This window comes from Ailuropoda melanoleuca, chromosome 2 (assembly GCF_002007445.2).
Source record: "Ailuropoda melanoleuca isolate Jingjing chromosome 2, ASM200744v2, whole genome shotgun sequence".
Classification (NCBI taxonomy): domain Eukaryota; kingdom Metazoa; phylum Chordata; class Mammalia; order Carnivora; family Ursidae; genus Ailuropoda; species Ailuropoda melanoleuca.
In genome coordinates, this window is record NC_048219.1 from 33659854 (window position 1) to 33685494 (window position 25641).

Sequence of the window (25641 nt, forward strand, 5' to 3'; positions counted from 1 at the left end):
AGACACTATGGAGAAAACAGGCTGTTAATTTATTATTATTACTGAAAAATAGACTATGAAGAAACAGACTATTTTTGTTATTATTGAGAAGGAATTGCATGGACCTATAAGAATAAAATATTCTGCTCTGGAATTTGTGATTATAACTAAACTTTACCTAAAGAGGCTTATTTTCTGCCGTTGTCTTGAGTCATAAATTGCCTATTTTTTTCTGTATTTAGTTTGACTTTTGTTTTTTGCTTTTTGAGACATTTCCATTGTACCAGCTCAGTAAGTGGCATTTTCATTTAATTTTTGCCAACCCAAACTTTGCCTTCCTGTCCTAGATGAAACCTTGGCTTTGTTCAAAATTTGCATTTTCATTTTTAGCAGATAGTGACAGTTTAAATCAATAGCAAGAGCAGAACCCCTTGTCTAAAGCAATTTCCTCGCTATTATTCCTCACCTCAATGAAATTAGAAGTCCTAGGGAGATGATTTCAAAAAGTCCTCTCCACCCTCACATGCACCTCCAGCAATTTGCCTTTTTTTTAAAGAATAAAAGATGAAAGGTAGAGGGCTCTTGAAGGGAGGATATCAGTCTAAAAGGAGGAGGACAGGAAATTATGTATTGATAATGTTGAGTGTGTATTACATGCTAGGGACCACTGCCAAGCATTTTATGTGAATTATCAGCTAAACTTCCCAGCAAACCCGTGAGGTGCAGGTATTATTATTATTATTATTATTATTTTCCTTTACAGATATGGAAATCGAGGCTCACGGAGGTTAGATAACTGGCCCTAAATCTCATACTTAGTTGATGGAGGAGCAGGGATTCAAAACCAGGCCTGTCTGACTTCAGAAGCTCATGCTTTTTACCAGTCAATTAAACCGCCAGTCATTTCCATGCATTTTTCATAGGGATGGTGCTGAATCATTTGGCTTACTGGTTTTCTGAGTCATCACAGCAAACAGGGCCAGATCCGATGTATCTTCTGCACTGTGTCTCGTATCCTCTCTATTCCTGCCCTTTTTTCTTGTACAGTCCACCTGCCCCATCATCTCTCTTCCCGTTGCTCTTAAAGGAATAGCTTCTTGTGGCCTGTTTCTGTGAGGCAGAAGTCCGGTAAGCTTGCCAGGGAGTAAAAGTGCGTTTGTTCAGGACTATAATGTTTATCTGAAAGGGATGTTCCATCACAGATCTGACTTCTTTATGGGCCTCATTCTATATCCTTGTGATTGGAAAAATACATCAGTAAGTAATGCTTCCATGAAGAGTCGCTATCGTGTCCATTATTTTTAAAAGATTGGCCAATAAAAGCACTCAAATTATTGACAATCCATAATTAATATGAAGTAAATAATAAGCATTTTAAAGTAAAGTTCATCATGATAGTAATGAGAATATGAGGGGCTTTTTTGAAAGCCAAAGATTTATAAAAGGTAGGTTATCTATCACTAAGGAATATGTGATCACATAATCTGGGGGTTCAGTTTTTCCCTATTGGTGAAAACATTTTGCTCTTCAAAAGGAGCTTGTGGTTTTATTTTTTAAGCTCATTAGGTTGGTTCAAAAAGTCTTGGCTAGCAAACACCTTTTAAAAAATCAATTTTTCAATAATTTAGAGTGAATCAGACCCATATAGTTACATTTCCCTTAAGGGGGATGTGCTTTCAAAATAATTAAAGTAGAGATAGCATTATAGATCTTGAGAGAGTATGCTCAGAAAATGTCTTTTGATTTGTTATAAACCCCAGAACTTTGGTAAAATGGGACAGGACTGAAATGAACTTCCAATTTCATCACTAGCTAGTGAGACATGACCCGTAGTACAGAAAGTGCTAAATGCTCACCTAATCTTCGTATTCTTATCCTTTTTATTAACAAGACTTAGAATTTTAGCTGTATATAGGGCAATTAAAGACCACATTTCCCAGCCTCCTTTGCAACTACATATGTTCGTCTTAGTTTTGGCCAATGAGATATAAGCGGAAATGTTCCGTGGGATTCCTGAGAGAATCCCTTTGGGGGGGGGTGGATGTGTTTTCCCTTCCTGCCAGCCTGAATCAGGGAGGTTGGCTGGCGTTCTTGCATCCATTTTAGATAAGGAAGACAAAGGCCATACTCTAGGGATGGCTGAACAGTGAGCTTTAATGATGCTACCATACCAGCCTTGGATTTGCCATCTCTGGACTTCCTTTACATGAAAGAGAAATTTCTTTTTTTTCTTTTTCTCTTATGTCACTATTTTGTGGATTTGTAGCTCCATTTAATCATAACTAATAAAAACAGTGACTCATCAGGTTTGGGGAAAGAGCAAGTACATTAATATAATAAGTTTACCTACCATTATTGAGTACCTTCTATATGCCAGGAACTGTTGTGAGAGCCTTATTTCTAATAACTCACATAACTTACTTAACGGTCTTCTAAGAGACTATTATTCCCATTTTACAGATGATGAAACAGAGGCATAGAGAGGTTAAATAATTTGCCCAAGGGCATACAGCCAAGCCAAGTTGAAGCCAGTTAGTCAGCTCTAGAACTTTCTCTGAATCACTGTGGGAGAATGACTTGACAATATTTAAGAAACAAGCAGGGCTCCTGGGTGGCTCAGTCCCTTAAGAGTCTGCCTTCTGCTCAGGTCATCAGGTCGTGATCCCAGATTCCTGGGATAGAGCCCTGCATTGGACTCCATGTTCAGTGGGAAGTCTGCTTCTCCCTCTGCTCCTCCACCTCCCTCCATGCTTCTGCTCTCTCTTTCTTGCTCTCTCTCTCTCTCTCTCTCTCTCTCAAATAAATAAATAAAATCTTAAAAAAAAAAGAAAAAGAAAAAGAAGCTGTATTCAGACTCCAGCTTTTCTGCATAGAAGAGAATTATCCCCTAGATTTGACTTTGTCAGTGATTATGTGAGTGACCTCTGGCAGGCACATCATTTAACTCCCCTGTGCCTCAGACTCTTCGCTGATAAGAGGCATATGACAGTCCCTCACCAAGCCTATGAGGCCTTCCACTTTGAGCCTGGCACTGTGCCAGGTACTCAGATGTGTTAGTGGCAGCTCTGCCTAGAGGGTGCCCACAGGTGGGTCAAGGAGACAAGGCCTGACACACTTGAGAAAAAGCAAGGAACAAGGGAAATACATTTGCTTCCTGAATCCTGTGTACAATTGAATTTGGGTGTCATGTCTACGCAAACCACAAATCTTCTGCACTTCCTTTTATAACGCTCATTAACGTTTGAATTTTTCATGGATTGTTTGTAATTATGGATTTAATGTTCCTACTAGATTATACATCCCATGAGGGCAGGGGCCATGTCCCCCTCATTAGCTGCCGAAGTCCCAGCATCAACACAGTACCTGGTCCGGTTTGGGAGTAGTTCCATTCCAGACATTGCTGTGGCTTTCTACTCTCCTGCCTTCAAGAAGATCCACTGGACTTCTTTCTTGGTCCCTCAGTGGTGACATCTGTAGCTGCTGAGGCCCTCAGTTAAGCCTAGGGTGGAGATAAACCTACCTGGGCTGGTGCTTCTGTAATGCTGCAGAAACCCTCAAAAATGATAATTATGCAGGGATACCTGGTATATCTGAGGGCCTAAGGAGCGTTGGACCACCTTGGCTCATGATCACCTCCAGAGGGTCTTCTCTCCATTCCCACTGCCAATCCCATGCCCAAGGCTCCTCCCCAGCTTGACTTCGACTGAGACCTGTTCACAAGTGAACATCATGGAAACATGATCTTGAACATGGGTCAGTGTAGGCCACTGTTGATGTCAGTTATGATGGAAATAAAATGCCGGCTGAGATGTGGGGAAGATTTTTGGGTTGAGACCTCATCATGGAGATGGTTTCAGCAACGTGAGCATGTGGGCAGGGGTGTTCCTGGCAAAAGACAAAACAAACCAAAACAACAGCATGTGCAAAGTCCTAGGGAGAAAAAGAAGCTTGGCATGTTTGAGGAAGTAAAAAAGGGCAATTTAGTAAAAGGCAGTCCAAGAGGGGAATGGCAAGAGATGGGGTAAGAGATTTCAAAAATGTGGAGCCTCATGAGCCTTGGAGGAAGGCATTCAGTGTTTTCCTAAGGGTAATAACAGAAAGCCACTGGAGGGTTTTGAAGAGGGAAACGTGACGTTGGCTTTGTAACATGCAGTTGGCTTTCAGCAAGTATCTACCGTATAGCAGGTGCTTATGTAGATAGCAGAAATGCTCTGTTGAACACATACTGTGGCTCACAAGGAAATGACAGTCTGGGAAGGAAGAAAGCAGACGGTGTCAGTAAAAGATAGCAGTATAGCCTGGAACATGCACTCTGGAACTGCAGATGGTTTCAGGGAAAAGAATTTCCCGTGATCAAATCATATTGGGGCTTCATATTTCATACTCCTTAGAGACTCTCAGCGCACACTAGGGTATTGAAGTGTCTGAGAATCGCTGCAGTATAGAAACCTGTCTGGGTGCAGCTTGGCATTTCCCGAACTGACTTGCACGAAGATCTGCTTTCAAATAACAGCAGCTTTTTGAACTCGTGTATGAAACACGCTGTGGGAAACACTAAATTAAGGAAACATGGCAGTTAACTTAGATGCTAGGTGTGACCTGTCCTCAGATGGGATCTAGCTCAGTTCATGTGCGGGAGGGGCAGGGACTCAGGGTGGCCTTCCTGGAGAAAGTGACCTCAGAGTTGCTTTCTGTGGAGTGAGTGGAGGTTAGGCATGTGAAGAAGCAGGGAAGGATATTGCATGGAGAAAGAACAGCCGGCGCAGACACGGAGACCCGAGAAAGCACGTGATCATCCTAGGAAGATAGATTTACAGATTCCAAGCAGGAAGAGAAAAGGTTTGTTACTTTCACACCTTAGGGGAATAGTTGTTTCAAAATGGAGACAGTGGGGCGCCTGGGTGACTCAGTCCTTAAGCGTCGCCTTCGGCTCAGGGCGTGATCCTGGCGTTATGGGGTCGAGCCCCACATCAGGCTTCTCCGCTGGGAGCCTGCTTCTTCCTCTCCCACTCCCCCTGCTTGTGTTCCCTCTCTCGCTGGCTGTCTCTCTTTGTCAAATAAATATATAAAATCTTAAAAAAAACTGGAGACAGAGTAGAATGCAGTCTTCCTCATCTGTATTTCAGTCGGAATGCCGATTTCGGCCGTCCTCTGTTGCCACGGTCTGCCTGTCTGCCCCTCACCAGTCCCTTTTCTGCACCTTTCTCCCCCTGCGGCTTGCATGTGCTGTGCAGCTCAGTCTTGGGAAGGCCAGACAGCAAGCCCCTCACTGTGCACCTTTGTCCCCTGTGTCAGACGGCTCAGCCTTCCCGGAAGCGTGGGTTTCCTGTTCGGACCTCCAGCTCTGTCAGCACTGCTGTTTCTGTCTTCACATTGTTTCCGGATACTGTCATGCTGCACCCCTTTTCCCTTCCACATCCTTCCAGGTTCATTTTTGCATCTGTTTTGTGCAAGGCAGCATAATTAGAGGATGTCACATTTCCCTGGGAGAGAGCATCTCACGCCTTGCGGGACACAAGGGAACTGGAAAGGTTCGCAGATGCCAAAGGGTCCCCCTCCTGTGCAGCCAGCCCCTTACATTTGATACAACAGAGGTTCTTTTCCATGGGTTATTTTTGCTTCATTCTGATCAGGTGACTAATAAAAATCGCCCCCACTTAACTTACCATCTACTGTGTAACCAGAAGCGATAACAAGGATTTTACATTATTGTTTCAGTTTTCACACTCTGAAGTATGTATATGAACTCTATTTTACAAAGGAGGAGAAGGCTGGAGAGTGACTTGCCCAAGGTCATTCAGCTAGTTAGAGAAGAAGCCATCACTTAAACCTCGGGGGCAGTTGTAAAGTTCCTACATTTAGTACATAATGCCCTTAAATTGTCAAGGATTTCTTTTGGGAGGAGTCTGTGCTTCCATCTCCTTGGGCCTCAGGATCACCGGGGAGTTTTTAAGAAATAAGGATTCTAGAATCTCCCTTCATAACCATTGACCAGAAGTTGGGAATGGGGACCCAGTGATAATGCAGGGGTTCTCATCAAAACTGCCTGAAGGGTGACTGCTGGTCCCCCTCCCCCCGAGTTTCTGCCTCAGGGAATGTGGGGTAGAACCTGGGCGTGTGCTTTCCAGACAAGCTCCCAGGAGCTGTTCACACTGCCTTTTGCAGAACCCACTTTGATAAGCTGGCCTAATGCAGCAGGTGAGAAACGAGGGAGCAGGACAAGGGGTAAGAGTGGGAGAGTTAGCAGCAGGAACGCTCATGCCATTCTCATTCTTCCTTTTCTTTTTTAAGCCGTTGAGGTTTTATTTGGTTTTGACCAAACATTTAAGAAAGAGGAAGGGCGATACCCTAGAGTAGGATTTGGAGTCAGGCAGCTAGGATCAATTCGCAACTTCAGTGCTTAGCAAGGCTCCATGCTTCAGTTTCCTCTGCTGAGAAACGGAGATGCCAATAGCTGCCCCCCAGGCATTGAACCAATGAAGGTTTGGACTTGATCTCTTCCCTTCCCACTCACCTGGGGTAAGAATAGTGAGAACCCAGAGGCTTCACTTTGCGTCTTCGTCTTTAGTTCAGGAGTGTTACTCGCGCCTTGGAAGCTAGCTGTGCTCTGCATTCATTTTGTGAATTATTTAGGCCTGGTGGAGCTGGTTTCTCTTCGGCCTCTTTTGAGTGCTCTGCAGCATTCCCGAGAGGAACTGCAAGGGCAAGGGCGGGGAAGACAGCGGAATTCTGGAGCATCTCCTGGGTAGTCGGCTGGTTTGTGGCCTGGGTCGCTGGCTCTAGGCCCCGGGGAGAGCAGAACCAGCCTTGCATGGCAGAGGGAAGCTAGAGGTTACCAAGCAGAACCTTCGCAAGGGAATTTGCAAGTGTCATGTTTAGGAGAGGGTAGTTTTCCCAGAAGGAGGAGGTAGAACTAAGAGCTCTTACCTGAGCCTTGGCAAGGGAGTGTTTTCACTCATTTGACTGACAGAGAAGAAATGGGCTTTCTAACCAGAGCAGCTATCATCTTAAATCCAACCCCGATGTTCACTGGAAAGTGGGATTCAGACAAGTTACAAGGCCATCTGTGTTTGGGTGTCTTTATCTACAGGATGGGGATGGCCGCCCTTCCCTCCCAGGATTAAGGAGTTTCAGTGAGCTAAGGGCTGTAAAGCAGCCTGTCTTACCTTGTATGGCTCACAGCTGGCACTTAGTGCAAAATAGTCCCCTTCCCTTGTATCATAATGTCCCCTATATAACTTCCTCTATATTGGGGGGGAAAGAGGAAAATAAAATATTTATGGAAAATCAGTTAAGTGCCGTGCAGTGTGCTGGGCTCTCACGTCTGTCATGTCATTCATTTTTCTAGCATTCCTTTTCTGTACTCTTCTTCCCATCTTAGATGAGGAGAAATAGAGCAGTTACGTAACCCGAAGGTTTAGGGCTGGTAATGCTGGAGTAGATTTGAACCTGAGCGTGCCGAAATGCAGTACTTGGGCTAGATCTGTTCTACCTCGCTGATCAAGGAGACTGGGAGAGCGTCTGTCAGAAGAAGGAGATTCAGGTTGTTTCAGATTTGATTTTTCAGGCTAGAGAAAATCATTCATATTTTGCCTTGTTTTTCTAGTTCCTTGAGGATGTGAGCTACTGGGCTGGAGGGTATCAGGCACCTGTTTGTTTATGGCTTCCCCTGTTAAGTGAAGGGTAATGGAAGTGCCATCCTTAAATTCTTCAAAAAAGCCTTGATGCCATGTGGGCAAGCGTGCATGTTCAGTGATGTTCCTTACAATATTATTTATAATAAGAATAATTAAATGCTCTGTTTGGTTTTCCCTGAGCCCTGTGCTCCTAGAAAGTCATGAAGGTTAATAAATGCCACCGTGCTGTGTGCTCCAGGAGACGGCCTACAGCAAAGAATTACTCTCCCCCATTTGACTTTGGTAAGAGTTCTGGATGCCTCCCTTGTTTACTTATGACAAGAACAGACACAGACCCTCCAAATTCCCATTCTCTGTCTCATGAATGATTAGCTGACCTGCTTGTCCTCACCGATCAATTAGAACAAAATGCTTGTTAACCAAACATTGGTTAGGATCCTGTCCTTCTGCTGGGGCCCTGAACTTTGCCCCATCCTCGCCCTGGGCCAGGATACAGCCCTCCTTAAGAGTCCTGCACTTGTTAGGACTCTCCAGAGAAACAGAAAGTGTGTGTGTGTGTGTGTGTGTGTTCACACACATGTTGTGTGCACATGTATGGTACAATGAATTGGCTCCTAAGATTGTGGGGGCTGGCAAGCCTCAAGATCTTTAGGGTGCATTGGACCCTAAGAGACCCAGGAAGAGACCCAGGAAGAGCTGATGTTTCAGTTTAAGTTGCAAGGCAGGAAAAAGCCCATGTACCAAGTTAAAGAATGTCAGGCATGGGGTGCCTGGGTGGTGCAACTGGTTAAGCACCCAACTCTTGGTTTCAGCTCAGGTTGTGATCTCAGGGTTTTAAGAGCAAGCAGAGTGTCAGGCTCCCCCACCCCCACGGAGTCTGCTTGAAATTCTCTCTCCTTCTCCCTCTGTCCCTACCCTACCCCCTGCCATGCGCGCGCGCGCACACACACACACACACACACTCTCTCTCTCTCTCTCTGTCTCATAAATACATACATACATACGTACATCTTTAAAAAAAAAAAAAAAGGAAGAAGAAGAAGAAGACTGTCAGGCAGAAAGGATTTTCTCTTACTGAGGAGACCCAGACTGGGGAGAGGTGTCAACCTTTCTGTTCTACTAGGTCTTTCAACTGATTAGGTGAGGCCCACCCACACCATAGTCTTTACTTTACTCAGTCTATTGATTTAAATGTTAATCTCCTCTAAAACACCCTTACAGAAACACCCAGAATAATGTTTGACAAAATATCTGGGGCAAGATTGTAGCTTACAGATCCAAACTTCCAGATAAGGTAATACATAAAACTACCACAAATCCCTCCCTCAAAATATACTGACCTCAGAGTAAAACACTCTCTGATCTACTTTTCAGTCACACCACTCTTTTACCCCATTTCCCTACATTCTTTCTTGCCTTGTTTATTCCACTATGTAAAAGCAAGACCCATTTTGTCTAACTCTTGAGACACTTGCAGATCTTGTGGTCACAACATTCTCCATATTACAATAATTCCCCTCCCCAACTGCAAAACCCCTTTACCTCCTTATAGTAATCCTTACTAAGCCTCTTCTTACTAAGTCTGGATGTGTTTTTAATTTGACAGAGACATACTAAATGTCTAGTACTAAGTGATTGGTTAAATAATATGGTACATTCAAATTATAGAATATGATATATTTTCAAGAAGAATGTGCTATACTCATTGGTAAATAAAGATGTCTTTGGCATACTATTGGGTTCAAAAGGCAGATTATAAAATTGCGTACTTATCCCTTTTATTTACAATTAAATATGTGTGTATCTTCATATTTTGGAATGCTAGTCTCTGATATTTTCTAACTTTTCAGTGGTAGTTATCTCTGGGAGGAGGAAAATTAAGGGGAGGGTCTTTTCTCCTGTCTTTTTGTACTGTTTGAATTGTCTGTAATGAAGTTGTATTGTCTTTGTAAACTGAAGGAAAACCACAGTGAGTAATAGCTTTATGATCTCGATTTTTATTTAAAAAAAAATCAGTTCTGATCATACAGACGAGGGCCCAGTGGACTGGCCTCTCAGATGCCCCTTTCCGTGGATGTGCACCCTTGATCACCTCCAGAGGCTGTGCAATCCCAAAGTCTTTCCCTGGAGACAGCGCCAGAGGGTGGAGTCCTGCACAGTTTGTCCGTCTGTCCTCTCAGCTTCATGTACTGAAGCCTGTTGGAGCTTGGATCTCCCTCCCCCCGCCCTCAGTGCTCCCTCTGGAAGTGGCCCCTGTGTCCACTGTGAAAGGATTTGATGACTGGGGACACTTCTGGGCTTTGGGCCAACCTTCCTTTTTCATTTGCCTACGGTGCTTCATTCTCGCAGGTCTTATGTCCAAAGAATGAGAAACTTAAAAACTGGAGAAATCAGGTTTTATTTCATTGACAAAGCTTGAAGCTTCCATCTTCTTACCACTGGAGCACTTTCCCCACAATCTGCATGCGCCTCCCGCAGTGCACAACATATACACCAGATGACATAGTTGGACATCTACATGACATTAAGTGAGAGCATCATTTTTGGAATCTTCCCCGGCTGAATTCCCATGGCAGTGTGGGTGAGGGCTTCAGGGATTTTACTCTAACATTTTGGCTAAATGCCAACCTGGCAAATTCCACTCCTTTCCTTGGATGCTGCAGTGCCAGCATCCTCTTTCACCCAGGGTGAGGTCATTGTCTTTGTGATTAAATAGTGGACACTTTCCACTTCTTCAGCTCCTGCATTACAGGAAAGCCTAAGAGGAGGGGCTTAGTATTAGAGCTCCAGCCTCCCATTCCTCTCCTCTCTCATGTCTCCAGATTGGCAGTCTATACCATAGATTAAGTTCTAGATTCAAACCTCTGTTCCTCAGCCCCTTATATCTCGAGGTCCCTGAGGTGTCAGCGCTAGGGCACATGGCTCTTGAACATTTTCTTCTCTCCTTGAACTAGATCAGATTTATAGGCTAGGGTTCTATGAAAGATTCCTTTTGGGGGGAAAAAAAATTCTGGTCCTTGGAAGAAAGTTTAAAAACCATAGCTGCATTTCATTTCTTCATATATTGGAGATATTTCTGGGCTTTGGTGATAGAAGAATCTAACACCTCAGGATGAACACAATAGCAACAACAAATTTAGCCCTTTGTCTTTCTGTGCTGTGTTTATTGTAGCCTGGCTACCAAACCCCAAGGGCTGTTAAACTAGAAGTGAGGTCCACATGGCAGCCTCTCCTCCCCCGGATGAGCTCTCTATGCAGTGCTGTCTCCTTTGTGTAAGTTCATATCTACCTATTTATTTCCCCTTGAAGGATCTCACGCACAAAGACCCTGGTCTTTTGAATATTGTCTCTGTACTGTTGAGTTTTACCGACTAAACCAGACTGAAGGAATACATTGTCGTCTGCTTTCCATATTCTGTCTAGTAAATGGTTGGTTGTCAGGACAACGGCATAGAAGGTGGAGGGTCATTGATAACCACATGAATTCTTTAAACAAATATGATGAGAGCAAATCCCAGTCTGTCCTTGAAAGCAGTACAAGAAGAGGAAAGGTTTCAGACAGGTCTTTCCTTTTTATAAATTTGATACTCCCTTTAAAAATTATCCACTGAAGTTGCTCATACTTTTATTAAAAATCCTGAAGCAAAGCCTTGCCTTTGTTGGACAGTATGTTGCCATTCAGCATACGAAGCATGACTTTTCTAGCACGCCCTTTGGAGCACCTGCCTGTGTCTTGACAGAGCTCCCAGAGGACAGCATGGTGGCTCTCTGTTGTCTCTCAGTGACAGGCACATAGAATGAGTGCCTGATGCGAATCACAGGGATGAACGGATGGTCTCAAATCTTCATGGTGTCCATTATAGATGGGTTTAATGATTTATAACTGCAGAACAAACTGAACTCATAGAGTTTAACTTTTTCCAAGGCCCTTAAAAGCTTGGGGGTGGGGGGGGTGTGCCCAGAATGAGAACCCAATCCATCCTGACTCCTAAGACCACAGTCTTTTCATTATAGCACACTGCCTTGCTGTAAAACACACAAAGGGGAACAAACATTTTAAAAGACAGAATGTTTCTAAGATGAAATATATGCTTTTTGAAGCAAGAGTAGAGAACCTTTTTCAAAGGTAGAATTGTGGGGAAAAAAAAGAAATAATATGTAATTTAGTATTCATTGAGAATAAGCAATTAATTCTGCCCTCCGGGGGTGAATTTACGTCTAGCTTATTTGCACATGAAAGTACAAGATTGGCTTCATTTATATGAAAGTAAGACATCTGGTTGGGAAGTGAAAAATTTGGTCAATTACCTGAATCATGTTTGGTCTACATGATAAAAAAGCTCCAGATGTCTTCAAATCACCAGATGTTTGGCATTGTGTGGTGAACACTGGACCCACTGACTTTTTCCACATGAGAGCTTGCGGTTCGGTATCCTGTAGATTCACCCCTTATTAGGAGGTTGTTAGCATTCTGTAAACTAGCAGTTTGCAAACAGTAGTCTAGACTTAGAGACCAACATGGCCCCTGACAAAGGGGTGTGTGATAGATGAGAAAATTAGGTCATGAAAGGAAATTGTATTTAATTTTTTTAAAATGTTCTTTATTTTGAGATCATCTCCTTCCTATCTTTTTAGTGATAAAACATTCTCTTAAATGATCCTGATTCTAATGTTTGAGTTTTGTTGTTGTTGTTGTTGTTTTTTAAAGATTGTTTATTTATGAGAGAGAGAGAGAGAAAGAGAGAGCGCGCACAAGCAGAGGGGAGGGGCAGAAGGAGAGGGAGAGAGAGAATGTCAAGCAGACTCGCCACTGAGCGCAGAGCCCTAAGCGGGGCTAGATCCCACCACCCTGAGATCATGACCTGAGCCGAAGTCAAGAGTCAGACACTTAATGGACTGAGCCATCCAGGTGCCCCTCTAATGTTTGTTTTTAATTAATCTTTGGGACTAAAGAAAAAATGGAGGTGCCTGTGTGAGTCCCATTTTTGTTTATATGACTTCTTTAGTAGATTCTGAAGAGACGAAACCAACCCAAACTGTGAAGGCTACTGCTTTAAACCCAGTAATATCTTCAGCACAATGATAGCTAAAATATTTTTATTTCCCAAATTTGTCTTTCTCTCAAAGTAGAACTATCTATGGCCAAACTGTTTGCCTGGGTCTTGAAAGCATTGGTCATCTTAACAGTCAAGACTTCTGCTGACAAAATGAAAATTTTTCCTTGTGAAACAAGCATTTAGTCCTTAAAATAACTCCAAAGAGAACACCTTCTGCACTTTTAAAACATTTCACTCTGGAGACATGCCATGGAGACATGACTACAGGGAGACACTTTTTGTGCTGGAAAACTGAATTCCATCACTGTGAATATTTTAACAGCTTTCACAGTTTTGTGGTTTGCTCTCATGACCCCAAAAGAATATATCTCCACATGCTGTAACATCAAGGATCTCTCCTCAAGCTTTATAGACTCAGCCAGAATGAACTGAGTAACCAATCTGTGCCAGGCAATATCAGATAGACCAGGAATACAGAGTTGTTGTAACCATCATAATATCTCCTATTAATTGAGCATTTGCCACATGACAGCATCCTAAAGTGCTTTATTTGTATTACCTTGCTTGACTCTCACATAATATAATAGCATTATTATAGCCTTCTTTACCATAAAGAAACAGTATCCAAGAAATTAAATCGCTTCCCCACCATCACAAGGCTACCCACCTCCTAACCAGAACTGCTAAACTGCATGCCTCCTACAAATACACCTGTGAAAGGAACGATACCCTCAAGGTGGTTATAATCTAACACGGAAGAACGAAGCACAAGGAGAAAAGTCATTATGTAGAACAGAATGATGTAATTCCAAGAAACATGCTGTGGGGTTGTAGAGGAAAAAAGTGATTAATTATGATCTACCCAGGAAAGGCTTTTGGAGGTGGCCTTAGGCTAGGTGAGAGCAAAATAGGGCATTGGCAATTATCTAGAGAATTAGGTCACTGTGGGTGTCAAAGTGGATGATTTCAAGCTGAAAAGCCTGCCCTGTGTGCTCTGAATAGTTGAGAATCGGCAGCCTACACCGCTGGAATCCACTGGATTTTTGCCAACCCTCTTGTTTGCCCTGTGACTTAGAGTCCTGGCTTGGGTGAGCTTCTTGCCCCAGCTCAGGGTGGATACAGGCTAGTGTTGCCACAGCAGGGGATGTGGAAAAGTGGGGCCCCGGGCTTCCATCTAGACTCTGCCACCACAGCAGGGTGGCCCCAGAGAAGCCACCTCCCTCTCTGGCTTCAGTCTTCTGTGCTGCAGAAGGAGCACTCTGAGGTCAATGGTTGTGATGTGCCATTCATAGTCCAGTTCTTGGAACCTGCCTAAGGGAGTAAAGGAAGGAGCTAGAAGATTTGAGCAAGCTGAGATTTCATGGCTCTTGGGGGTTTGTTCCTGGACTCATCAGGGGAGCCTCTGCAAATGAAACTGCCTTCCTTTTCTGTTCATGACTCAACAAACATTTGAGATTATTCTTCCTGCCTCTAGTATCAGACCTTTTTAATCTACGTGATCTAGTGTGGAGATCCTTGGCTTTGGAATCTGGGAATCCTGGATTGAAAGCCTGATGGTGCCCCTCATCAGATAGGTGACTGGACAAATTAAATATCTTTCTGTGTTTTTCTTTCTAGAGCCGCAAGACAGTGATTCTAATATCAGCCTCATAGGTCTGTTACTAGCATGAAAGGTGAGAGCAACTGAAAAATGCCAAAAACATGACCAGAAAGCCCATACGTTTTGATCAACAGGCACTATCATTATTGTGATATTTATTTTCCTAAAATACAAGTTGTGTGCACCACTCCTTGGCTCACTGACCTATATAATAGTTAGGAGTTGCCTGTCAGAACAAGTCCAAACGCCTTGGTTTGGTGGCCATCCTGCCTTCCTCAGACTCACCTAGCAATGAAACCTGTGGCTTTTCACCTGTAGGTTCACCACCATCCACTTCTTGAATCAGACTTGACCAGGCAAGGAGAATTTGAGAGCCTCTATTCCACTAGATGGTGATATCCACGATGTCTCAGCATAGTAGCATCTGGGTGCTTCGTGAGACATGTGGGCCCACTCATCCCCATTGTCTAGGCATACTCATAGGTCTTGATACCTTACATCATCTCTGAGTTTGAGAGATGAGGATATGTTACTGGTAGGATTATGTTAGGAAACACGGTCCTCTTCTCTTTGCTCTCCTAGCTGATACTCAAATTCATGTGTGTGTGATATTTTTGTCTAGGTTGATTGATCTGTGTCTGTGGTCTTCTCTTTTTAAAGGAAAGCTATAAATTCAGTTGAATGGATATTACCAAGAACTCCTGTTCTAGACACTGCTGTGTCCTGGGGGGAGGGGACCTGAATGCAGTGATAAATAAAATCATCTTTGAGTAATTCTGTGTTTAGCAGGAGAGAGAGGAAGAGAGAAGCATGGGGAGAAAACAAAACGTAGTGTAAGGGTCATTCAAAATTTGATTTAAAATATGTGATATGTTTATTAAATACCGACTGTAGGTGAGAATATAAGGCCAGAGATATAAAGATTTATAAATGACAGTCCACACCACAGAAGAGCTTACAAGATAAAATATTTACAAGATATAGTTCAGAAGAGGAATTGGATGGAATGCTGTGTCTACTGAAAGCAAGCCCTGTGAGGGTGGGGAACTTCTCTGTCTTGTTCCCTAACGCATTTTCTGCATCACATCAATGTCTGGCACATAGTAGGTACTCAGTAAACACTTCTGTAGTAAATAATGAATGATGAGGATATCATCAGAAAGTTTTACATTTAGTCAGTAATTTAAAATGGAGTTTAATTCCTAGTTAAAGTGAGGTCCTTTCTAGGACGCAGATGAAGGGCAATGAACAAATGTTTCAGAAGTCGTCTTTCACCAGATGGCAGAGCATGTCAGGTTTGAGTTTTTTGTGAATTTCTCTGATTGAGTGAGTAGTCCTGGATGTGTGCGACTCCTGTTCAGGAGCAAGAATTACCGGAACGTCCTTCAGTCTTGTATCGGTTGTGGTTCCAGAAGGCTCCCTGATCTAACCCGCCCAAACAGAGATCTCTACAGAGGGATTTAGGTGCTGGGTCTGGGTCAAGCCTCTGATACTGTCCATTCGTTTAAATAATCCATAACCAGTCTACTGGCTGCCATATGCACATGATGCTAGTATGTCTTATTTGGTGAGCGTTCATGCTTCACCTAAGTTTGGAGCTCAGCCAGAGTCAGACCAGGTCGTAAGCACCTGTAAAATCACCCCAGCCCAGAGGATGCCTGCATGAAACAGCTTTACATACACCACCATGTGCTCTTACGATAACTCCAGCCTATCACTGGGGAGTACAAGAGTACAGTCCTGTTTCTGTTCCCCTACTCCTAAACCAGATTGGAAGTGACTTCAGTCCCGAAGCACTCAGAGAGCCACGACTGCTGGCAGGGCCAGGTGAGAGCACCGTCCCAGCCAGTCTGGTTGGCCTGTTGACCTTGGCAAAACTGAGCAGGGACCACTGCCCCGGTGCCAAGTGCAGAGGAGCCAGGGTCGCATGCCACCTGTGCCCAAACCTCTCTCTCTGACATCTCCAAGGACTTGAGCCAACTTTTCCCCAGGGTTTCGTCTTTTGTTTGTAGGGATACAAAAGAACACTGAACCTTCCAGTTAATACAATACCCCTCCCCCATCTCCCTCTTCCTGGAGAGGATAACAGTTCTGTTGACCATTATAATGCATTTTCTGTCTCCCAGCAATCCACACAGTCATTAATTTCTGCTGCTGACGTCAGGAAAGAGGATTATGTGTGTGTCTGAAACTGCTCCCGAAGTGCTCATTAGTCATAGATAATTGAAAAACTGGTAGGGAAAGATTTGGTGTAATAGTAGCCCCCGCCTGTGAAGAGGGACTTCAACCACCAGATAATTGTAGGCTCCAGCTTTTGACCGCTCGCACTGCATCTGCCCGTCTGAATAGGAATTCAGTGGACACGAGCCCACAAACCCTCAGAGCGATTACTTTTTTATATCCCACCGTGAGAGTGTGTTGATAGGGACAGAAGCCATCCCAATCAAGAAAAGAAGTGACCTGGCCTTGGACCTCTCCTGCCTTCAGGCTGAGGGGCAGGGTTTGGAAGAAGTGCCCAGGATACTCCTTAAGTTCATTTTGCTTTTATTTTAACTTAAGCTATTTTGTTTTGATCACAGAAGAAATGTAAAGTCTGTAATGGTAGAGAGGAAGCACAAGTCATGGGGAAAAGTGCCCTACCCTGGGCCCCCATCCCTGCTGTAACAACATTCTGCATACTTTTTAGGACTCTTCTGGAAGTAGACATGCTTGCATTTTTGTCTACTTTAAGAATATTCACAAATGGGATCACACACACTAATGGGATCCGAACACTATTCTGTATCTTGACGGTTTCACCAAATTTATCTTGAACTTCCTTCCAAGTTCATACCTTAATTCTTCCTCATTCATTTTAGTGGCTGTGTAGGATGCTTCTGGATACATGCGCCCTAATTTATTTACCCTGATTTATGGGGGGAAACACCTTTAGAAAGTTTACACAAGAAATGTGTGTTTAAGGTAAAAGAGGTTTAGAAAGTGTAGGTTGGTAAAAAGAAAAAAAATAGTAATAATTTCTTCATCCAGAAACAATTTTCTATTATTTCCCCCCCAGGAATGTATTTTTACAAATAGTCCATCTACCCTCTTTGTTGTTGTTCTTAAAATGAAGTCAGACTCTGCGTAATGTTTTGCAGCCTGCGTTTCAGTTGGCTTGATAGTTTTACAGATAAAAACTGTTTCCTATTCTGTTTCCTATTCTAGCCTTTCTCCACTGCAGGTTTATCGCCTCAGAAAACAAATTTTATTGCTCAAAGCTGTTGTCTGGCAGGGCCTCATTGTCTTAGTTGGGGCTCCTTGCCCTACTGGAGGCCCACACTTCTCTGCTCTTCCCTGGTGCCCCTTTTGCCAACATGCTGAATGCCTCAAACACTCTGCGCCCCTCGGGGCTCCCTGCAGCGAACAGGTTTTTGCTCTAATGGCATCCATCTCCCCTGAGCATTCTAGCTCTGAAACCAGCTATCCGCCACCTGTCTCACCAGACCAGGCTCACATGTCACCTTCATCTGGATTTCCTGCACTCTCCCGGGCCAACCCACTGTCCCTCCTCTGTGCTCTGGGAACACTATGTACATTCCACCTGCCGAGCCCTTGATGAGAGGCCGAGAACCTTGGGTTGCCCAGACCACCACGTGAGCCTCTTTCACTTACACCCTAGCACCTCAGTGTTGCCACAGGTGGGCAGAAATAAGCAGGGTCCACCACTGTTTTTGAAATGTTTGTTAAGATGCGTGGATGAATGGTTGAACAAAGGCTAGGAGAGACAGCCAGTGCTGAGGCTGTGAGGTCTTGATTAAGTCTGGGAAAATGGATGCTGTGATTAACTTGATTTTATGGTCAAGGAAGAGCCGAAAGGAGGATTATTTCCAGACAAGTTGTCAAGGCGCACTAAAGCTTGCTTCTGACAGCTCCTCTGGTCCCCCAGATGTGCCCCTGGCTGACAAAGCATGATCTGATGCGGTGATTTCTCAGAGATTCCTACCTTTTCTCTCATCTTCTCTTATGCCAAGCTGTTTCTTTTTGGTCTCGAAATAAACAAAGCATCTTCCTGCTTTCGGCGCGGAGACACTATTCCTAAAGGCTGTGTGGTTCCAGGTCAAAGGAGGATGTGAATCTTTGCGTGCGTTTATTTTCATTCCTGGACCACTGGCCTGAGGAGAAGGCCTGGCTGACTGCCCCAAGTTGGTTCTCCGGCAGCAGATGCAGACACAGATTTGGGGGTACAAGGTGGTTATTAGGGGTTGCCATCTGTGATAGGAAGGGGGAGAGAGGAGGATTGGGCAGAGGGAGGATTAGAGCTGTAATACGGTCCCACGCCCCTTGGCCAGCCCGGCAGAGAGCTCTGGAGTGAGTGGTGCCCATCAGAGTCCTTCCGCTCCCAGTTTGCTAAGTCATCAGGTGTGGCTGCCCTGAGAAAGGGGTCACCTCGGCACGGTGGCCCGAAGGAGCTGGCAGCTGGCAGCTGTCTGCTGATTTTACTCCCCTTCCTGGGCTGCAAGTCTGTCCTTAATGGGGATGCAGGCGGTGGCGTCTCCCTATCTCTCATACTCCCCGTATCCCGGCGACTGCCCTGATCTGTCACTGCCTGCTTTACAGGATCTCTCCTGTGGCCTGTTTCTGCAACTCTCTTGCCCATACCTTGTGGAGGTCCTCACCTATTCTCTTACCGAAATCGCTTCACAAGTGTTCTCCCTACCTCCTGTCTGTCTTCTGCTGCAAGTGCTCCCGGAGAGATCTGTAGAAGTGCACACACCCAACCACCTTGCGCCTGGCTTTCATGCTTCTCCAGAGGCTCGCAGTGGTCTTCGTGATGGAGTTCAGACACCTCCGTCTGGATGGCAGTGCATGCCCTGTCCCCACTTCCATCTCCAGCCTCATCTGCCCCTTCCACTGCCAGCTCATAGTCCTAATGCAGCCTGTTGGGCAGTCTCCCATGTTTCTTGGCCTTTGCTCGAGATGCTGGCTGAGCTGAGAAATCCACCTGTGGTCCTCCAGAAGCCTTTCTAAGCTACTGACTGCCCAGGAGGCTCTCCAGAGCACCCATCTTGCTAATCCTCGTTCTGTCCGGAAACTCTTTATTAATGAAAATTATACCCTTTATGTTTGTGAAGCTCGGGGATGAAGGTGAAACATTTTTACCTTCCTGTGAAAATTAACCCTTTAAAAAAAATCTGAAGGTAGTGAGCATGGTTCCCCAACAGTGCTACTTTTTAAACATACATAGTGTTTGTTCTAAAAGTACTTCTTTTGGGGCACCTGCGTGGTTCAGTCAGTTGAGCATCCAGACTCTTGATTTTGGCTGGGGTCCTGATATCCGGGTCTTGGAATAGAGCCCCACCCATGGGAAGTCTGCTTGAGATGCTCTCTCTCGCCCTCTGCCCCTCCCCCCACCCGCATGTGCTCGTGCTGTCTAAATTAAAAATATTTAAAAAAGTAAAAGTACTTCACTTGTTTTCTTCATTCACTTAATTTTTTTTTAAATATGTACACTAATACATAATTTAATGAATAAGAGCACAGGTCTGTGTCCGTCAGAGTGGAGTCCATGGCCTGCGCTCCAACACTTACGCTGTATGACTGTGGGGAATATACCTTCCCTGTATAAACTGGCTTACCCCATCCATCTGTGCAATGGGGACGGTAATAGTATCCTTCACATGGGGTTAGTGGCAACGAACTGAGAAAATGCATCATATACCCTTAGCACAGTCCCTTGCACAGAAGCGCTCAGTAAAGGCAAACATTGCCTCTTATGCACTACATACTAGATGTGGTGACATACTCGAGATCGTACGTCTCTGGAGACAGATTGTCCCCAGCAAAGGGCACTGCTCTCTTCTGCTGGCTTGGGCATTCAAGGCATGTGAGAAGTTCTCCTTGCTTTCCACCCCATCATTGGAGCATCTTGAGTTTATCTTCTAGACCAGGGCTAGCCTATCGAAATACAGTATGAGCCACATACATAATTTAAAACTTTTCAGTAGCCACATTAAAATAAAAAGCAATAGGTAAAATTAATGTCAATTTATCTTACATAACCTAAAATATCCAAAACATCATTTCAACGTGTATTTGACGTAAAAGTTATTAATGAGATATTTTACATTAATTTTTTCCATACAAACTCTTTGACGTCTAATGCGTATTTGCCACTTAGTACATCCCAATTCAGACACTAAATTTTCATTGTAAATATTTAGGCTTCTTCAGTTAACATTGAAAAAGTAAATTTGCATGCCAGAGTGCTTTCAAAAGTACTTAAAAGCTTTTCTGTAACTGAATTGTGTATCAGTTTTTAAATTGAAATGAATTAAAATGAAATTAAGTGAAAAATTTAGGTCCTTAAGTTATTCCAGCCACATTTCAAGTGCTCCGTCTGCAGGTGCCGAGTGGCTCCCATACTGGACAGTGAAGCTCCGTAATGCATTGCAGGGGTTTCGGTCTTCTGCTTGCTTTTCTTAGCTAGACTTTTTTCAGATTTAATTATAGAAGAAGCTCATTACCTAAAACGGATAAAAATGGTATTGTGGAGGGGTTTTTTTGTTTCTAATTAGAGGAGGTTGGTGAGCCACTCACCCTCTGCATCCTTCAACCCCCACCTTCCCCTCCACCCCTAGAAGTCCTGAAACACCTCAGCCTACCCCTGGAGCTCCATAGAGCAATTAACAAGTGGTAGGCATCTTAGCACCAAGCAAACTGCTGACCACACATTCAGAATCTTAGAATCTTGGAGCTCAGAGGGGTATTAGCATATGTATGGGTCCACCCCGCCCCTTGCAATTCAGAAATACTTAATATACATATCTTGGCAGGGGAAGGGAAGGACTCAGCCTCTGCTAAACACCTGAGAACAGATGGATTTCTTCATTCTATTCTGACTTAGATGGCTCTCTGTGTCCTGCTCTCATCTCCCTAACTAGACTGGGGGCAAGGACTGCCGTTTACAGCACCACAGCGCCCACACAAAGCAAGACAATCAGTAAATTCTTAACTGAAGTCCTGACTGACTGCAGGAATTCAAGGTCACTTGAAATATCAGGGTCGCGGCATTGCACAACTCCAAAGAACACCATTCAGATTGTATTCTGTGGTTGTGCAAGTAGTAGCCTTGTAAAGTTTGCAAGGTTTAGACTGGGCTCTCTTTTCCAACAGAGAAAAACTTTCAAGACATTTTTTATTGGAACAAAATAATTCCCTCCCTTATGCTCTGATAGGAAGCAACTACATAAGTAAATGTTCTCAACTTCCTTAGGAATACATGTTAATCAGGGACCAGGTATAGAAGTGTATGTGTGTGTAAGGTATGCTGGTAGAGCTGCTGCTGTGTTAGGAAGCCCGTTTGGAACAGTTTAACCGTTTTAACCTAGTCTTTAAGAGGCCACTGTGTTTATATCTTTTGGAATTTCCCGTGAATGGAATCTTTCTCCAATTTGAAAGGGGCCTTAGAGCTCTTGATTTTGTAAAGTGCCACAGAGCATGACCCATAGGAACCAAGGACATTCACCTAAGTCACCAAATGAGCAAAAGGACTGTTTGTGGGTGCATGGTTTTTATCTTCATGATGTTGAGAAAAGGCAGAAGAGAGGGGAGGGAGCAGAGAGGGTCTCCTAAGAAAAGCCTGTGTTTGCTTTTGTGTTTTTCAAACTGACAGGTATTTGTTTTTCCTCCTGTCTACCCAGGAAACCAAGTGCTGCCTCCTGGAGCTTCTCTTGGAAATGGGCTCACACCAGAGGCAGCAAAGGACCTTGGCCTTCCTGCTGGAATTGCGGTGGCAGCTTCACTTATTGATGCCCACGCGGGAGGCCTAGGTAACCACTCACTCCGCATCCGTGAGCGACACCGGCTTCAAGTGGAATATTCCTCAGAACCGAACACGCTCCTTTCCTGTTTTTAAAGCAGGGATCAAGGGCTGGTGATTCAAGATATAGGAATGAAAAGACCTTTTACAGTTAGGCATTTTGATAGAATTATAGAACTTATTATCAAATGTAGACTTTATTTATAATTTAATTAATTTCTCCATACAGAATAACAGGGGGAAAAATGATCTGAATCAATATCCAGATGGTTCTTTGGTTTACTGAAAATTTAACTTCCAGCTAGCATGTATGGTGGTGGTATACTTACATACACGTTTTTTTCTAAAGGTACTCTAAAACCCTTACCAGTCTAATTGATCTATTTTCATAATTTTGGCTTCTATCCTATATCCAGTTACTTGGGTGTAGTCTTGATTTCTTCTCCTAAATAACTCTCACATCTGGCATTCAAATGTATTCATTATTTCAAAGACCTGTTGAACACTTAACTGTGTCTTAGACGTGGTGCTTGGGGGCAGTGAATATCAAACCAAACCAAACCAAGGTGTTTCTTCCACAAATTTTAATAGGAAGGCAGACAGTGAGACAAGGGTTACAGTCAAGTGTGATGACTCTCTCCTCCTCGACATCCTTATTGCTGTTTTTGCTTTTCTTTCTTTTTTTCTTTTTTCTTTTCTTCTCTGCTTGCTTTCTTTCTTTCTTGCTTTCTTTCTTTCTTTCTTTCTTTCTTTCTTTCTCCTTCCTTCCTTCTTTTCTTTTCTTTTCTTTTCTTCTCAGCGGGGGGGGGTTCAGATTCTCAATATATCTCACTTCCACTATATCTGTATTTTTTCCCTAGCCTTTCTTTCAAACAGTGTTGTTGTTGTTTTTTTTAATTATGGTTAAGACTTCATGAGATCAATGTAGTTGGTCATGACCATTGCATTTTCAGAATAGATTTGATTAGAGTAGAAAACATCAGAGTACATGTCACATAGTAAGGGTAAACACTGTTTTTATGGATCTTATGTTTATATTTTATGTGTAATGCATGTGCACATTGGCCCATGATGAAAATGAATTTTTTACTATGGATCATAGTCAAAGAAACTTTGAAATGTGTTCTATTCCATACTTCATATCAGAGGCTAGAGGTGTTCAAATACTTACATTGACTTGAACTCAGTTTGTGTAAACACGTGTGTATTTCTCTTCTCACATTGACTGATTGGTCCTCTATTTCTCCCACTGGTTAACTTCTACTCTAACTTTAAGATTCATAGTAGATGCTTTGTTCTCTGCATAGCCTTCCATGGAAGACTCAGATTTATTGTACAAATCTCTAAGTTGTACTTCTTTCAACACTTTTACCTACTCCTAGTGGAGAAATGATCACATTGGGTTGTAATTACTGATTTATCTGCTTGACTTTTTTAATGGACTGTGAGCTCCTCGAGGGCATTATATTATTATTCTTGTCTCACCTGTGCCGAGCCCTGGATCAGGTTCCTATGGGTGTTTGGTAAATTCATTAAATGAATGCAGTCACATTAAAGCAAGAATAAGGGGAAATGGCCTTGACCTAGAGAGTGGAAGTTCATGTTTCCTTAAGCAACAGGATAATAAGCAGTGTCTGATTCTTCTATGTAGTCCATGGAAACTTCCGGGGCAGGGTAGTGCTCGTCAGTCTACAGATGTGACTGTCTTGTTCATCTTTATGTGTTCAGGATCTAACACAATGCCTGAGAAGTTATGAACAGCCAGTAGCACATGTGGGTCGATGGAATGGTAGATAATACTGAGTTATAGGCAGGGGTGTTTCTTTTCAATGTGAGCAGTGTGTGCTTTTGATTAGAATGGCATGATTTTGGTTTCAGAGAGCAGGGACAGAAAGAACTTGTGGTCTAGATAGAGAGGGAGTTTTCCTGTCCCCTCATAATCCTGACATCCTGTACCACATTTGAGGCCAGAGAATCTTTCCATCACGCTTTTTCAATGCTCATGCTTTTTCACTTTGTTTCACCCATCCACCCCTCCCAGGTGCCGGGCACTGGGCTTGGACCCCGGTGTGCTGTAAGATGGGCTGCACCTGCGGGGCCTCCTGGTTCCTTGTCAGTTTCCCAGACCTCGAACCAGAGCAGCCTTTTTCACTTCTGCCCAGCACTTGCTGTGCCCTAAACGGTACCTGCTATGTGTACATACTCAGAAAGTGTGGGTTGAACTGTACTGGGAGGAATCCAGGCTATTACAAGACCCCCCTCCCCTTTTCTCCTAAGTCAGAGATGTTCAGTGACAGGAATTTTACCCCTCGAAGCTTTGGCTGAGGCTTTTTGTTCCTTTCAATGCTCTTCAGTTAGTGAGTTTCCCTTGTATTTTCCAAAAGTAAGTTCTTTACGTGGAAAGGAAGAATAAGGGCCTTGGATTCTTTAAGGGCCAAGCAAGGGCCTGGTGGTGTCAGAGAAAGCACAGGAAGGGGCCTCTCCAGCAGCTGCGAGACAGTCAAGGTCATAATTTTGACTAGGTTTTATCCTTTGTATACTTTCTGATACTTCCCCCTCTCCCCTTTCAGCCAATTCAGGATTAAGGTGTCTGGGAAAGAGGGGAAGTCTGGAACAGAGGCTTCCTCTCGCTTCTCACCCTGCCTGTGCCCTCCACAGCCCCAAGGGTCTTGGAAAGATCATCTACCATCATCCAGACGCATAGTCACTAAAGATGTATACTGACTGCTTGCAAACCTGCCAGTTACTGGTCTAGGCACTGGGGGTTATTGCAGTGAACAGAGCAGACAAAGCCCCACTCCTTCTGGAGAGACTATTCTGATGGTTCTTTCCTGGCCTGCATGTTCCTTGCTTCATAATACCGGTTGGAGACAACTGGTGTTATGATGTTATAATAAGGGCTCTAAACATGGAGTCTGACGATCTGGATGTCAGTTCTTTCCCTACCTGTGGACCTTGGGCCAAATATTCTACCTCTTCACTCCTGTGATTCCTCTTCGGCAATAAGAGTGAGCAGTGCCCCCCCCCACACACAGGGTTGTTAAAAGAGCTGATGATGTGAGTAGGTAAAGCAGCCGTGTAGCAGCTGGCACATAGTAGGCACATTATTATGAGGCATTTCTGGTTTTCTCACTCTGGAACCACAATGCCTGATGCAAAGTAAGAGCTTTTACATTAGAAGTTCTCTGAGTTACTATTGTAATAAGAAGTGTACTAGGAGAACCGTCTTCTTTTTGGATAGGGAGTTGGACAAGAACCTCAGGCTTCTGGACTCTGTCTGCCTTCCCCGAATGTTCCCTAATTCTCCGTGCCTGGCACTTGGGAACAGAATGCAGGATTCACTGCTTTGGATTCTGTATGGGTGGAGGGCAGAGGCAGTCTCAAGAAATGGGTAGATGAACTCCATGCTAAGAAATCGCTGAATGTCTGGTTAAGAATCCAGCTTTGGAGGTCAGAACTGGAGGCCATGCAAGCCTCCCACAAACAGGCCTCGACAGTTGTGGCCCCTTCAAGTGCTGACCCGGAGTGACCTACCTTGGACCCTACATTCTGACAAGGTAGGAGGGGTCA

At 43.9% G+C, this 25641-nt stretch overlaps 1 protein-coding gene across 13 annotated transcripts in view; it reads left to right on the plus strand.

Moving 5' to 3' along the window:
- The window catches only part of FGGY (FGGY carbohydrate kinase domain containing), a 414009-nt gene that overhangs the window by 170326 nt on the left and 218042 nt on the right, over positions 1-25641 (plus strand). For all 13 annotated transcript variants that reach the window (XR_004623203.1, XM_034653399.1, XM_034653435.1 and 10 more), the window contains one exon: positions 21953-22081. Coding sequence is in view for 12 of the 13 variants with exons in the window: in XM_034653399.1 (XP_034509290.1) it covers positions 21953-22081 (129 nt within the window). In the remaining variant the exon portion in view is untranslated. The remainder of the gene's footprint in view (positions 1-21952; positions 22082-25641) is intronic.